The sequence below is a fragment of the Oryctolagus cuniculus genome, chromosome 13 (genome assembly GCF_051225735.1).
Source record: "Oryctolagus cuniculus isolate XC-2025 breed Fujian yellow rabbit chromosome 13, ASM5122573v1, whole genome shotgun sequence".
Lineage (NCBI taxonomy): Eukaryota > Metazoa > Chordata > Mammalia > Lagomorpha > Leporidae > Oryctolagus > Oryctolagus cuniculus.
This window is the reverse complement of record NC_142879.1, coordinates 44033374-44049910: the sequence shown is the minus strand read 5'-3', so window position 1 is coordinate 44049910 and position 16537 is coordinate 44033374. Positions and strand designations below refer to the sequence as shown.

Genomic DNA, 16537 nt, shown 5'->3' with positions numbered 1-16537 from the left:
ATTTATAATAGCAAAGATATGGAATCAACCCGGATGTCAATCAACCAATGACTGGATAAATAAAACGTGGTATATACACCTTATGGACTACTACTCAGCTGTAAAAACTGAAATCCTGTCTTGTTTACTTAGTGTAGGGTTAATCTTATGATATAAAACAAAGCAGAAGTAGATCATTGTAAAAATTAAAAGAATAAGAAAGGAAGCTGGAGGAAGGGTGGGAATGTGGGCAGGAGGGAGGGTAGGGTAAGAAGTAACACTCTCCCTCCTTCCTAAATCTGTATATGATTCATGAAATACATGAAATTTGTTTACCTCAAAAAAATTGAAAAGTTAGATGCAAAAATGACCAAAAAATAAGTTTTCATCAATTAAAAAAAAAAGAAAGAGAAAGACCTCAGTTACCCCTCAAGAATTTCAGGTGAAGATCAATGAAAAACTAAAACTCCAAAGTCTCATAATTATAATAAAGTATTAAAAGTTTCATATATATTTTTCTCATCGAAATGTCCCACATTATTACTTTTATAATTTCTAAGCACACCCTATCCTACAAACATAATGTAAGAAACATATAAGTATATATATTTGTAAAACTTTTGTTAGACTGATTTTTGTAAATCATGGAAGTTAAGTTTAGTCATAATTTAAGTGTACAGGTCCTAGTTTATCTATTTGCAGTGGATTTGCATGATTAATATAAAAGACGTCATCTCAACTAGCTAAAATAGATCTACGTAGCCTTTTTATTTGGAAGCAATGTTAATTTTCCAACTTATCTTTACTTTTATCAATATTATTTTGTTTTAAATAAATAAATCCTTACTGATTTTTTAAGTGGAAGCTTTTCTAATTCATTCTCATGCTGAATTTAAAAGCAATCTTTGTTACCGAACTTTCCAATCTAATGACAGCAATAAAAATATAAGCTTCTCCTATTACTATATGTTATAAAAAGTAGAATATAATTTGCACAGTAGCCCCCAAACCATCTTAACTAACCTGTTTTCCACTGATTCATTTGCAAACTTTACTACCTGTTATCACTGTCATAATAAACTTAAGTAACTGTTATTTAGATATCTCAGTTCTTTATTATCTTTATAATTAGGTTATTATCTTTAGTCTGAATTTTTCAAGCAAGGTGAACATGGAATAATCAAGAAATTGTATATGAACTGCAGCAGACCATACCCACAGCCAAGTACACTCAATGAGTTAAACAGAAGAGGACAAACTCCACTGCGCACCAACGCCACATGTAGCAGTGCTGGGTTTTTTGGTCTTTGTTGGCTACTACTCTGCTGTTTCTCAGCTGTTTGTCTTCTGGCACACAACCCCCCTTCAATTTCTGATCCTGTGCATCAGGAAGCGTCTCCTCCATCCCCGCATCCACTTCCTCTTGTTTTGCAGGGTGGAAATGAAGAACAGCTGCAGCTATTCAGCGGTCTCATCAGTGGAAGATGAAAATGATAATCATTTAATCAACAAGTGCCGCGGAGTGCCCATTATCATTATGTGGTTTCTCAACCCTCTCCTCTTCAGGACAAGCATGCCCAACATGTTTTGCCCAACATTTTTGTCATTTTTGTTGGTACACTTTCTTTGTATTTAAAAAACCATATACATGAAATCAAGAGCCAAATTTCTTGCAAAGATTTAAGCCAACACCTAATCACACCAAAAAAAAAAAAAAAAAAAGAAATTCCCATTCCTCCCACTGTTCATCACCCTATCAGCATTAGCTGTAATAATAACAGAAAAATCATAGCTTGAGATAGTTCATTTAGGGAGTTTTCTTGTAAGATAAAATGTGGGCCTTAAAAAAGAAGACACATGCAAAGACATGAGTAATTGCAAAAAAATTAAACATCATTGAAAGTTTAAGGTACACTGCTCTGAAACCAGATTATAGGTTAAAAAAAATCAAAACTATCCATAAATTGAATATTTTAAAGAAATAGTATATTTAAAAAATTAATTGAATGATCTTTTAGTTATAACTTGTTGGATTACTATACAATGTTCACATTATAGACATGATTAGCATTTGTCATTAGATTTTAATGTAGTTAATTTGAATGTCTTAAATTTCACTTTGATGCATTAAATTTTTCAGAGATGACGTAGAGGGGAGAAGCCTGGGGCAAAGTGTAGTATCAGTTTGAGGTTTCTCACCATATCCTAGCTGAGAGATAATGAAGTCAAACTCCTCGATGCTGTGGATGCTCGCTAGATCACCACCTTCCTTGCGACAGGCAATCAAGGCATCTTTCTGGATCTTCTTCTCCTCTCTGTGAATCCTGTAGCAGTGACCTGCATATGGCCACCACTGACTAGGACAGTTGGTGGGCACGTCACTTTCTAAAAAAAATAATAAAAATGAGGTTTGAAAAGCATTTAAAAGAGAAGGTTTTATGAAAATTAATATTTTCTTAGATTCTATATATGAAATAGTTCATAGACATAGACAAATAAAGGTAATGTTCACTTTATCTTGTGGCATATATAGTTGCATACTTTATTTTGTTTGTTTTGTAACTAAAAAGTCAATGAACCCATTTCTTACTTTAGAATGAAGTCAAATGGGAAATTTCTCTCTAAAGATTTGTACTTACATTAAGACCACCCTAAGATATAATAGACTGTCCAATCTATCTACATTTAACATTACCAAACTTGCAGTAAGCATATATTATGTGCTAAATAAACAAGTAACAGAGGTCTGAAAGGTTTGATAGGTACAGTAAGACACACCCTATTTCTCTGGGAGGGAGCCAGTTATTCTTCAAAAACGGGTCAATACTCCTGAGATCACAGATAAAGCAAGGAAGGCAATTGTAGGGGATAGAGATCACCAGAAGCCCTCACACCCAGAGCAGTGTGAGAAGCCACCTGTGCCTTGCACGGACTCACTAGCATTTCCTTGCCCCTACCCCAAATGACGTGTTTTAGGAAAGGGATAGAAATTCAGAAATAGTTCAGGCAAAATCTGAATTTGCCACAAGTTGTATGATCTTAGGCAAGTCACATCACCTGAACAAAAGCATCCATACATGTAAAAAAGTTACATATTGTGAATACTAATATTAAGCTGCCCATTTTCCCTGTGTTCCTCTGAGGTAGAAAAGTATAGAGATAATGCGCAATTATTAATTAAGCCAGTGGTCAACATCCTCATTGCTGCTACTGACCACCACAGTCTAATTCCATAATCTTGACTGCATATTGCAGAAATGTACTTGAAGAGTAATGACCTGGGGTAAACAGCAGTGAATATGCTTGAAGAGGAAGACTTACCTTGTTTGTCCCTGTATGCCCTTGAACTTGAAACAGGATAAGGTGAAATGAATGTTGGTGCAGAAAAACAATTGAAGTTTTATTTGATACATGGCAGCTTATTATTACTATTTTCTGGATATTATTTCATAAGGCAATTTGATAACACCTCTGTAGACAGGGACTGTACTACTAAATGCAGGTCAAAGGAGCCAGCATTGTGGTGCAACTGGGTTAAACGCCACTTGGTGACTCTGGCATCCCATTTCGGAGTTCTGCTTTGCCTCCCAGCGGCCCCACTTGTGATATAGCTCTTGCTAATACAACTGGGAAAGCAATGGATGATGGTCCAAATATTGGGTTCCTGCCACCTGGAGACCCACATGAGGTTCCCAGCTAGTAAGCTTCACTCTGGCTCAGCCCTGTCCATTGTAGCCATTTGGGAAGAGAACCAGTGGATAGGAGATCTCTCTCTCTCTCTCTCTCTCTCTCTCTCTCTCCCTCTCAATCTGCCTTTCAAATAAATAAGTATGGCTTTTAAAAACATAAAAATAAATGAAGATAAATTTCACACTTATGTGCCCAAATATGCTGCCTTTGTAAATGCTCAATATAGAGTACTATGTTATTCTCTGAATGAATCGTCCCATTTTCCCTTAAAGGTGGGAATGAAATATCTTTGTTTAAGCCCTAAATTCTATGCCTAGTAGTCATTCAAGAAAATAGTCCATCATAATACCCAAACACTGTACTCTTGTAATGTAAAAATTCATGTTTTAAAAATTCGATTCCCTCCATACAATTTAGACTCTACACACGCTGAGCAGTTACCAAAGGTTGGGGGTGGCGGGGGGCAGGGGGGCGATGTTTGCAAAGCTCTGGAGCCCTCTGGTGGGATATTTTAATTGTACTGCCTGAGAAACTGAAAATAATGTCAGCCAATGCTAAGGGCTTCAAGAAATGAACAGGTGAACTTGAAAAGTATCTTAAAACGGGGCTGGTGCTGTGGTGCAGCGGGTTAACAGCCTGTCTGCATCCCATATGGACACCGGTTCGAGACCCAGCTGCTCCACTTCCAATCCTGGGAAAGCAGTAGAAGATGGTCCAGGTCCTTGGGCCCCGCACCTGCATGGGAGACCCAGAAGAAGTTCCTGGCTCCTAGCTTTGGATCAGCACAGCTCCAGCCATTGTAGCCAATTGTCTACACCTCTCTCTCTCTCTCTGCCTCTCTTCTCTCTGTGTAACTCCAACTTTCAACTTTCAAAATAAATAATTAAATCAAAAAAGTATATTTTTTTCCTTAAAGTCTTTTAACTTATTGATGGTAGAGTTATAGACAGTGAGAGAGAGAGAGAGAAAGGTCTTCCTTCTGTTGGTTCACTCCCCAAATGGCCGCTATGGCCGGCACTACACGGATCCAAAGCCAGGAGCCAGGTGCTTCCTCCTGGTCTCCCATGCTGGTACAGGGGCCCAAGCACTTGGGCCATCCTCCACTGCACTCCCGGGCCACAGCAGAGAGCTGGACTGGAAAAGGAGCAACCGGGACTAGAACTAGTGCCCATATGGGATGCCGGCGCCGCAAGGCAGAGGATTAACCAAGTGAGCCACGGCACCAGCCCAAAAGAAAAGTATCTTAAAACAACTATCTCAAGTGAAATGAAGGGGAGTTCCCAGGGACAGCCCCAAAATATCCTTTGTTCCTCTAGGGCTTAGTTCTCCATTAGGAATGCCCATGCAAGCCACCAATGTGAGCCACATGCAGATTTTTAAATGTGCTGGTAGTCACAGTAAATACAAAGAAAATGAGGCAAGCACCTTTCACTTTAATGGCATATTGTGTTTGACTCAATATATCTACAATCTTATCACTTTGACATGCAATGAAAAATTAGATGCTTTACATTTGTTCTTGCTGCTTGGAAATCCAGCATGCATTTTACACTTGCAGCACATCTCAGTTCACACTAACTACATTTCATGAGCTTCTACAACAACAAGTGGTTAGCGGCTGTGGACAGCACAATTCTAGAGACCTGGAATTATGGGCATACAAGGTAGTGTTGCAAGGACTAAAGCCATGAGGTTGAATTCTTACCCAGTGGGGCCATCAGTCACATACACTGCATAATTTGATCTCTGATAGGATTTTTTCCAAGCTCTAGTTTATTTGAAATAAGAAATAAGAGAATAATCCAAGAATTATAGAGATATTCAAAAACCAAAGTGAGGAGAAGGTTAGTAAGTGGAGCTAGGGAGGTATTATAGAGAAAAAAGACTTGACTGACTGTTTGACCATAGGAACATGATTCTGCAGGAAGAATGGTTCATTAACATTTCCACGGTACAAATGAGGAACCTAAAACTGGAGGGTTAAGTAATAGGGCTAGGTGACAGAGTTCTATCTCCTGAACCAGAGGAGCTATAAAATAATGATTCTCCTCTTCCCCAGAGTGCCCATTCCAAGTCTTTAAAGAAGTGTGTTGGGGCCGGCATTGAGGCATAGTGGATAAAGCTACCACTTGCAGTGCTGACACCCCATACTGGCGCCCGTTTGGGTACAGACTGCTCCACTTCTGATCCAGCTCCCTGCTAATGTGCCTGGGAAAGCAGTGGAAGTTCACCCAAGTACTTGGGAGCACCCACGTGGGAGACCCTGAAGAAGCTCCAGGCTCCTGCCTTTGGATTGGCTCAGCTCTGGCCATTGTAGCCATTTAGGGAGTGAACCAGTGGATGGAAAATCTCTCTCTCTCTCTCTCTCTCTCTCTCTCTCTCTGCTTCTGCCTCTCTGTAACTCTGCCTTTCAAAAAATAAATAAATTTTTAAAATAAATAAATAAAAAGAAATAAGTGTATAAGCTCTTCCAAGAAAGAATTATAGTATTATAGTATAGAACAGAGGAGAAAAAATGCAAAAACGATGGAGGCCTCCCTGAGACACACCACAGTCATTATGGAGAATCTGTGAAGTATAATGAAACCCTGTAACCAGGACCTTCACCTGCCTCTGCTAGAGACCTTGGCAATAGCCATTGTTACTGAGCTCACAAACATTCCTGCTCTGCCTGATCCAGGAACTCCACTTCTAGGAGCTGTGTCACAGGTATGAAATGGCATGTGCACTATTAGAATAACAATTAATAAAAAATTAAACAATTTCGTCACTTCAGGATTATTTGTAATAACAAAATGTTGTAAGAAAGCTAAACTTCCATTAAGAGGAGACTAGCAAAAAGCAAGATATGATCTCAGTAATGGCAATTGTTCATCCATCAATGCACACAGAAGCTATTTATTAATGCATAGAATGATGTCTAAAATTATTGCTAGTGGAAAAACTTAAATACAAAATGGATAGGATGTTGCTACCTGAATAAAACAGACAAATATAATGATAACCATATTGGTTATAGCTTCATAGAATAACCAGGTAAGGATGCACACCCACCAACCCTTATTCTCTAGAGAGGAGCTGGGTGCTCAAGGGAAAAAGTGGGAGGAAAACATTATTCCTCATTTTGTATCTTCTGGATTTCTATCAATGTCAATTATATTTTTAAATAAATGGAATTGCTTTTAAGAGTCAAGAAGAAAAAAGTCAGAAATATCACACCGTCAGGTTTCCTAAGCAGAAAAAATAGAGAAATAAACCATTTACAATGTTAGGTGTCCTCCAAAATCAGCTGATATTGAAAAAATAGTTTGCTTTTGTCAAATTGAGAAAAGAATTCTTTCTTGCCTTAGTAGCTGAATTATTCTATAAAATTATAAGGAAGAGTCTAATTGAAATTTTTTCCTAGAATTTCACATTCATGTAAGATTACTATTTTTAGGATACTTTATTCTGTGACGATTTCAGAATAAGATGTTACATTAAATAGTGTTAGGACTCAGATAAACCCATGAGGAAATAATATAAAGTCTCTTTCAGATATTTATTTTCTAGTCTGAATTCCAGTTTTGTCATATGGATAAGTTCTATATATTCTCTTCTTACCTTTGCCTCACCTGTAACAGATGAATAATACCAACCAAAGGTAAAATCATTTATATTCCGTCAAAGGCTTTGCACAATGCCCAAATACTGTGGCACATTCAGGAAATGGAAACTCAGTGGTAGGAGCCAACAAAAAGAAACTTGATAGGACTCTGATTAAGTTTACTCTATAGACTATCAACAAAACCTGTGGAGTCATTCCCTTTAGTTACAACCACGCTATCATCTTATGCGTTAAATTAAATTCCAACATCTTACACACTTCAGACAAAACAGATCACTTACCTGAGGGAATAACAAACGAATTCAGAGAAGTATTGCCTTTTTTGCAAATATAGCCCAGTTTCTGAACACATTCCAGATTCTCCCATTTAGCATTTTTTCCAGGATTTAGTGATACACAGCTTTTTCCAGGTTCTGCCGATGGACTTCCTTTCAGGAAAAGGAAAAGGTAAAGTGGTGTTACTCTACGATTCAAAGTAGGTAGCTAGGTAGCTCCCCTTCGCTCCCCAGCTTCACATGTTTATCCTCAGAATGTAATGGCTACAAATTCCCAAATAAGTATTCACTGACTTCAGCGCAAGAGACGCGATCCGTATCTATTTGCTTCCTATGGTTGGGTCATTCCAGTGCCTGAAACGTTGATCATACACGTATACTTCCTTAAAATGGACTTTTTCCCATTAATAACTATGAAAATTAGCCCTTAAAGCAAATAATCTTGCTGGGCTAGATTATGGATCATAAAGAGGTACCTAAAAAACATAATGTTCCAAACAAACAGCATTACACATTTTCAATACCCACCATAAAAAGTAAGTCAACTTAACTGTAAGGCTCAGGCTGGGGAATCTCTGAACATGGAGGAAACAGCTTCAGTTAAATAAAGGAGAGGAGACAAGAAAGAAAGACAGGGGAAGGGACACTGGAAGCCCGGCATGCCATCCTCCCAGAATCAGGACTTTCAGCAGGTTCATCTCAGACTACTGAAAAGCACTTTCAGCAGCTAACCCCTCCTCCACTGCTTAGTGCAAACTGTTAAAGGAGCCAGAGAAAGTCACTGTCACTAATGCAATGGGCACATGCATTGAGAAATTTCTCATGCTTTTTGTACCCTAAAACATGATTTTAAGACCAGTGTTCTAAAAACTAGCTGCATCACACACCTGAAAACAGGACGAATAGGCCATATTCTGTTAACAATTCTACTTTGTGACCATTGACATGTGTCTAACCTGTGCCTGAACTTCACTCCCCATTCCTACAAGATGGATATTATACAACCTGCTCAATGAAGCGCATATCAGATATTCTGAAGATTATTTGAAAAACATAAAGAAATTATTAGAAGTATAAAGAGGTTTTTCAAATGTATTTAGATTGTGACCAAGATAACAGGGCAACTGAACAAACAGATGAGGTTTCAGTTCTACAAGTTTTCAAGAAACAATAATACATTTTATAGTTGTTACTTATTACTATGTTGTTAGCAAACCTTACAAAATGTTTACTTATCAATACAATACAACTACCAACTTTAGAATATTGATTACAGGCCTTTAACTGTTTACTAGAACTCCGTATTTGAATTCACATAAATATATCATTAATGTAAAATATCCTTTCTACAAATGTAAGTAGATTTTAATAGATGCATTACTTGGAAAGTACTCAATTAAAAGCTTGTCTAAACAATTTCTACAATAACCAGTATTCCATGATGTTTCTAATTTTAGTTTAAAGAAACTCTCATACTATTTGAGAAAGTGACTGAATCTTGCACCTGCTCCTCAGGAATTTGATTTAATAAGGAAGAGTGTTTGTTTCATTCTCACCATCAACAAATTTAACCTCCCACATATTCTCACTGAACTGATAGAATGTAAGTGGTTAAATATCACCCTCAAGCAGAAAACTCTCAAGCAGAAAAACAAATAAAATGACTTGCCTAGTGTTTATAATAATTTAGCAAAAAAGAGAAAAATAAATTCTAGTTTCTTAATAAATAATTATTACTATGTAATGATCTGATTCGGCCCAATCAGCATCCTCTAGTTTAATCTGACTGACGGGACATGCAAACAAGTTAAGTCTTAAACCGTAAAAAAGGACATTCTGTGATATATACAGCCCATATTCCAAAAGAAAATAGTTGATTGACACTTGAGACACAGGCAACAGGGGCCACCTTGTGGTGTAAGCAGGTAAAGCTGCCACCTGCAACATCAGCATCCCATATGGACGCTGGTTCCCGTCCCCACAGCTCCATTTCCAACCTGGCTCCCAGCTAATGACCTAGGAAAAGCAGTGAAGATAGCCAAAGTACTTGGGCCCCTCATCCACAGGGGAGACCAGGATGAAGCTCCTGGCTCCTGGTTTCAGCCTGGCTTGCTGCTGGCCATTGCAGTCATCTGGGGAGTGAACCAGAGAATGGAAGATATCTCTCTTTCTCTTTCTCTCTCTCTCTTTGTCTCCTTCCCCACACACACTGTAATTCTGACTTTTGAATAAATGAATAAATCTTTAAAAAAAACAACCATCCACATTGAAGAAATGCACTGAAAGAGGAATTTCATAGTAAAATATAACAAATTTAAAGCATCATATATGCTGTAGCACCAATTTGGAATATAGTTTTATAAATCAGTATAGAAAATGGAGAGTTCTGTTTTCTGGGACAAATGGGAAATTCATTTAGAGGCTTTAAAAGAAGTCTGACCATATCAAGGAACATCATATGAGTATCATCCATGGCAAAATTGATAAAGATGTGACCAATATGCTACTCCTCTCCTCTCCTACAGCAGATATCATTAATTGCTAACTGCACTATTTCCTCATGATCCAAGATGGTACATTACGTTCACTGGTATTGAACAAAATGAAAAATTATCATTGGTCTTTTTGCTTTCTCTGAATACTTGCTTTAGCTGTGAAGCTTGTATTTAGCAATTAGTCTTCTTTTATGTTCTGTTACTTATAAGTTATGACAATGTAGAAATAATTAGTTCACAGCATTTTCTGTTCTCTCAAACATTAGAAAGCTGTGAAAGGTTTAATCATCCCTTGACTGTATTTTCCTACAATCAAACTACAAGTTGTCAAAAGAAAGTACTGTTTGGGATATTATAATCTGTGATGGAGACAGTATTTTAAATCCAGCTCTGTTTTATCAAAAACCAGAGAAAATAGATCATTGTAACAGTGACAGCAATGTTGCAAATACCCACAACTCAAGATAATGAGAAATTCTGCAACCTAAAATAATTGGCATTCACTGAAATTCACAATTTTTATGTCTGTAGATATAATATATAATGTTTGAATTGTATGTAGCATTATCTATGGCTTGAGATACACAAAACACTTTCTTTCTATTTATTTATTTATTTATTTATTTATTTTGGACAGGCAGAGTGGACAGTGAGAGAGAGAGACAGAGAGAAAGGTCTTCCTTTTGCCGCTGGTTCACCCTCCAATGGCCGCCGCGGCCGGCACACCACGCTGATCCGAAGGCAGGAGCCAGGTGCTTCTCCTGGTCTCCTATGGGGTGCAGGGCCCAAGCACTTGGGCCATCCTCCACTGCACTCCCGGGCCACAGCAGAGAGCTGGCCTGGAAGAGGAACAACTGGGACAGAATCCGGTGCCCCGACCAGGACTAGAACCCAGTGTGCCGGCGCCGCAAGGTGGAGGATTTAGCCTAGTGAGCCGCGGCACCAGCCACAAAACACTTTCAATCAGGACATTATAAAATTCAAAAAATAATGAACAGAGAATCAAAGGTCAGCCACAGAAAAAGATGAAAGGGCCAGGTCCAAACTCATCACTGTTGCTGCGTGAACATTCCAACGGTGACAGCAAGGTCGAGGCAACATCAAGTAGATAGTGTCAGTACCTACTATAGCTAGAAATCAGGGTCAAGAGTAGCTGCAACATTTGCTTTTGAATAGGATACCTAACAAGTCAAGGATACTCTGAGAATTTATACTTTAAACAGAGACCTGTACCGATCTGTGTGGTGATTCTGGAAAAACAAGTCCTTATCCCAGGGAGCTTGTTTAACATTAAGAGTTTTAGTGTATTCAAATCTAGCCGGCAAATTCCAAAGCAAGGAGAGAAATGGACTCCAAGGGGCAAAGACTCCAAGTTCTTCCCTTTGAGACCCCGCGTGAGATCATAAATGTCTTCATGGTACCCAAGTAAATTCAATTTGGATCAGTTCAACCACAGCCAGACTCAACCCTACCTGGTAACCAGTTCAAATATCGGAAGGGACTTCCACCACTCCACTGCCAACCACTGTTGAAACTCAGACTGTTAAGCCCAATCCAGAGTCCTGAAGTCAAAGAACTGGTTAATCCTATATAAGAAAAAGACAAAAAGCAAAACCAGTATTCAGACACACAGTGAGATTTAACATCAGAATGAGGTGCTTGAATCAAAATGTGGTTGAGGGAAGCGATCATAATGACGAACATTTCTCCTTTGAGTCTCCTAACAATCGAAAGCAAGCTCAAATGTCGCTTCCCTTGACAACAAAGACACTGAGGCTGAGAGAATTGTGTCAAAGTTCCAACCCAGATCTAACTAGACTTCAAACCCTTTCACCTTGACTGTTACATATTTTCTCATGAATAGTGAGAATGTGGGAGTTATCTAGTCCAATTCCTTCATTCTTCAGATGAGGCATCTGAAGACAGAGTAATAAAAGGGTGAACAGAGTGTTGATGGATCAGGATTGGAATCCAGAGTTCAATTTTGTTTTTCCAGTGAATTCAACTTATTTTAATTAAATTTTCCTATGAGTTATTATAATACTTTTCTAGACTATTTTAAATTTAGAGCACCATTAAGGAAAACAACTAGACAGATACTACTAATACATGTCATTGCTGCCAAATAGCAGCTCGGTGCCAGACTCATCTCTGTTGGTGAAAACTGTTGGTTCTTCAATGTTAGAATTCTACCTCAAATGTAAAAATATTTATTATAAAACTGGACCAAGGAGATGAAATTATCAAAAGGGAAATCTATGTGAGTGTAAATCTCCAGGATGAGTGTCATCAAGGATCATTCTATTCATTTTAAAAAAAGGTGATAAAAATTCATCAATATATAACCAATTATAGAGAAACTCATGTCATCATCAACTTTTTCATTTTATTGTTTTACATACAGTTATTAAAATTATGCTGGGTATACTACCACTTATGTCGCTTTAGAGTAAGTCAAAAAAATCAACCAAAAAGTGTCAGCCCAACTCATTCATGCACATAGATAAATTATAAGGTGGTAAGAAGAGAAACTTGTCTACAACACTGTACCTTGAAAGTCTTCTGGGATCAGCATGATGATGATGATATTTTTATAGTAATAATTACTCTATTAACACTATTTCACAAGTTCTTTGAAATTGCCCTTACTTGGGTATAATTACATTACAGTGGTGTATATTAGAGGAAATGCTCCTAAAAGTAGCATTTCAAAAATGTTAAAGATAGCTATTCCCCAAATCAATTACTTTGGGATTTTAGAAAACATCATTTAGGAAAATAAGAGCATTTAAGTTTTCAAAACTGTAAATAATTCACAGACATAGAGAAAAATTAAGGGGCCAGCGCTGTGGCATAGTGAGTAAAGCCACCATCTGACACTGGCATCCCATGTGGTCACCAGCTGGATTCCCAGTTGCTCCACTTATGATCCAGCTCTCTCCTAATGTGCCTGGGAAAGCAGCCAAAGATGGCCCAAGTTCTCAGGCTCCTGCACCCATTTGGGAGACCAGGAAGAGGCTCCTGGATCCTGGATCCTGGCTTTGGATGGGCTCAGCTGTGGCCCTTGCAGCCATTTGGGGAGTGAACCAGCAGATGGAAGATCTCTCTCTTTGTCTCTATTTTTTTCTCTCTCTCTGTAACTGTGCCTTTCAAATAAATAAATAAATCTTTAAAAAAAAAAAAAGAAAAGTAGATTTTGTCTGAGTTTGCTTAATTAAATTACTCTGTTTGGCACAAGGAGAAAGGAAATCAGTCTTTGAGAGGATTATCTATCCTTTGACATTCCTCATCAGCTCTAGATACATCTAAGCTTGTCTGGAAGAATTAAATTAATTCTTTTAAAGACGGGACTTGACATCTAGTATGTGTCAAATAAATGTAAACTACCGCTATTATTATTACTATTACTAGTAGTAACTCCAGGTTGAATCAGTGTTGACAAAAGGTGTGATTAAGAAACAGTATGTTAACTATATTGCTTAATGTATATAAGCATCATCCACAAGCTTTTTCTCTAATGTGCTTTTGTAATTTTATAAAAGAGCAAACGAAAAATTTTTAGTATTGCCAAACAAAGCATCAATTCCATGTGTTAATTTTTAAATTTACTGCATGCACTGTCTAAAATGGTCAAATACTGACTTTTTTAAAGATATATTTATTTATTAGAAAGGCAGAGTTACAGAGAAGCAGAGGTAGAGAGAGAAAGAGTGAGAGTAAAAGTGAGAGAGAGAGAGAGAGAGAGAGAGAGGGCTTTCATCCGCTGGTTCACTCACCAACTGGCCACAACAGCAGGAGCTGAGCCAATACGGAGCCAGGAGCCAGGAGCTTCTTTCAGATCTCTCACATGGAAGCAGGGGCCCAAGGACTTGGGCCATCTTCCACTGCTTCCCCAGGCCATAGCAGAAGTGGAGCAGCCAGGACTCCAACCAGAGCCCATATGGGATGCTGGCACTGCAGGAGGCGGTCTGCCACAGCACCACCCCCCAAATACTGATTTTTAAACTTAGTCATGATACAAGATGTATTAATGCTCCATGTTACATTGGTATTTTTACTTTCATTCCAAGGTACTTCAAAAAGATTTTGGGAAATGGTTAAAAGATATATTTATTTTGGTGCAAAAAGCTTTTGAAATCCATGTTTAAAGAGGTCTTTGGAAAGAAAGTTCATGGAAAACATTACAAAAAATTATGCATGGATTTCAAAATTCTTTTGCACCACAATAAACTTCTAATCCATTTTCCATGAACTTTTTGAAGTACCCTCGTAGAGTCCAAATTGTTTTCCAGGCAGCACCACAGGAAACTGGTCAAGCAATCAGGGGAACAAGCCAAATTTCACTTCCTATCTCTTTTTTCGGTTCTGTAAATCCTAATCCTGCACATGTTGTCAGATTTCTGATTCAGGAAACATCCCCGGGACAAGGAGAGACAGACATGTACGTTTAGGGTTCTTAATGCTTTGGGATCCTCCAGGTTCCTACTTATTTATTAGGGAGACACTGCCACGGTGCAATAAAAGACAGGACTGAGTTCCACGAACATAAGGTAGGCCAAGTGTCCTCCGTTCTCTCTCCTCCTCTCTGGTCTCGCCTATAAATTGGTCACAGTGTTATTCATTTACAAGGTTAGTGTGGCTTTAGAAGTAAAACCCAGTGTTTGGTACACACAGCTATTTAATGACAGTGAATTTAATCTCTGAGTTACCAAACTGGCTTATACATTTCGAAAAATGATATTTATTCCTCAGAATGTTCACATTGAAAAAAAAAAAAAAAACCCTTACTTAAAAGTATAACTATCTGCAGGGCTTTCTTTTTTCATTTTTAAAGTATATTTTTCCAAAATGGGGTGGATCACAACCCCCCCACTCACATTCTTATTTTCTAGATCCTTCCCCAATACATGGCAATAAACACCAAAGGTCGTGAATGTCTTTCTTCAACAATAAAAGAATATCTTTCCACTATTTTAATTTTTAGATTTCCTGTCAGACTTTCTTCCCTGAATACATGGTATTTTTGACTTAACGGCAGGAAGTACTCTGAATCTTATTAGAGAAGCCATTCTTATCTAGATTCCAGTTAAAATTTGCTGACTAAAATTCCAGAGGCTTGGAGAAGGTTCAAATCCGTATCTGAGGTGAGTCTCTTAGGGCTCGTCTGCTCGCCTGATGGGCACCATACCAGCACTGCCAATGCGGGCAGCATTTCCGGCTGCCCCAGTCTGATAGGCGCGGCTGGGCAGAGCTGCTGGCCGCTCCGAACACCCTTTTCTACTGTGGAGTTAGTGAGGAGAATCAAAAGGAACCCATCTGTCCTTCAGCTTCCAGAAACCCAGGAAACAAATAAGAGTTTGAAAAGTCAAGACAATACAATACACAAACAAGTCCCTGTGCAAAACAACACAAGCCAACTGCAACCAGTTCAACTCTTGACACGAATAGGCCACAGCTGTCTTACGTCGTCTTTTCTAGCCCTTAATTATCCACGTGAACAGACTCGCATCTCTTTCCGAGCTTTCTTCTCTTTCTCATTTTCACACATGTGTGAACTTATCAATCACCCTGGTCTTTTGTCAAAAAGCCTTAAAAGCCAAGGCATAACAGAAAAATTGAGCTAGCTGAGGCAGAATCCGATGTCTGTATTTCAGACTGCATACTGTGAGGTCACACCACTTTTCTAGCCTCAGCCTCTCTGCTAATTACTGCCAGGGATCAGGGGTCGCAGCTGATGAAAGTAGCCAACCAAAGCCACTGGGAAAACCAGAAGTGCTGGCAAACAGGCAAGGTCAGGGGATGTGCCGTAGCCCTCATGGTGGCTCATCCGCATTATCCCCATAATACCTGAAGCCATGCAAGCACGAAGCCTCAGGTATTCCTCCAAGACCCTGCAGCTTCATGGAGTGGGGAGCCAGACATCCTGGCTCCAGATTCTGAGCCCCTAACCACTACACTCTACTGCCCGGTGTTGATACCTGCTAACACCATGTTTTGCCAAGTGTGGTACCTTTAACTCCTGCTCCAAAATCACCTGGGAGGTTGATGAAAGTGCAGAATCCTAGCCCCTTCACCACAGTTAGTGATCTAGAATCTCTGGAGTTTGGTCCTCCTTAACTGTAATAAAGTTCTGAGATGATAAATGAGCAACTTCACACGGCAGAACCACTGCACATACCGTCTTCTTGCCATAAACTAACTGTCCTGTTGTCCAGACAGGAGGATGGATTAATACATGGCTATTTGCATTTTGCTGCATCATTGCTGGACAGTCAACAAACATCCACTCAGACCCTCTTCCTTGGAAAGAAAGTTCAATGTCAATCTCACTGGGGGTCTGGGGGAATGGCATCTGCATTCACAAGACTTTCCTCACTTTCAGCCATGTGCCCTCTAATCTGCACTCCACATGGTTCTAAGTATGCATCCTTTGTGGCATCCACCATCATCTGTACCTATTCATTTCTTTTCTTGCTTGTCTCTTCTCCCCA

At 38.8% G+C, this 16537-nt stretch overlaps 1 protein-coding gene across 1 annotated transcript in view; it reads right to left on the bottom strand.

Annotated features, from left to right (window-relative positions):
- MRC1 (mannose receptor C-type 1) overlaps nt 1–16537 on the bottom strand; it is a 110814-nt gene that overhangs the window by 70717 nt on the left and 23560 nt on the right. The window contains exons 5-7 of the mRNA XM_002717356.6: nt 11519–11632; nt 7558–7704; nt 2179–2364 (exon numbers count right to left, since the gene is read on the bottom strand). Of these exons, the coding sequence (XP_002717402.1) occupies nt 2179–2364; nt 7558–7704; nt 11519–11632 (447 nt within the window). The remainder of the gene's footprint in view (nt 1–2178; nt 2365–7557; nt 7705–11518; nt 11633–16537) is intronic.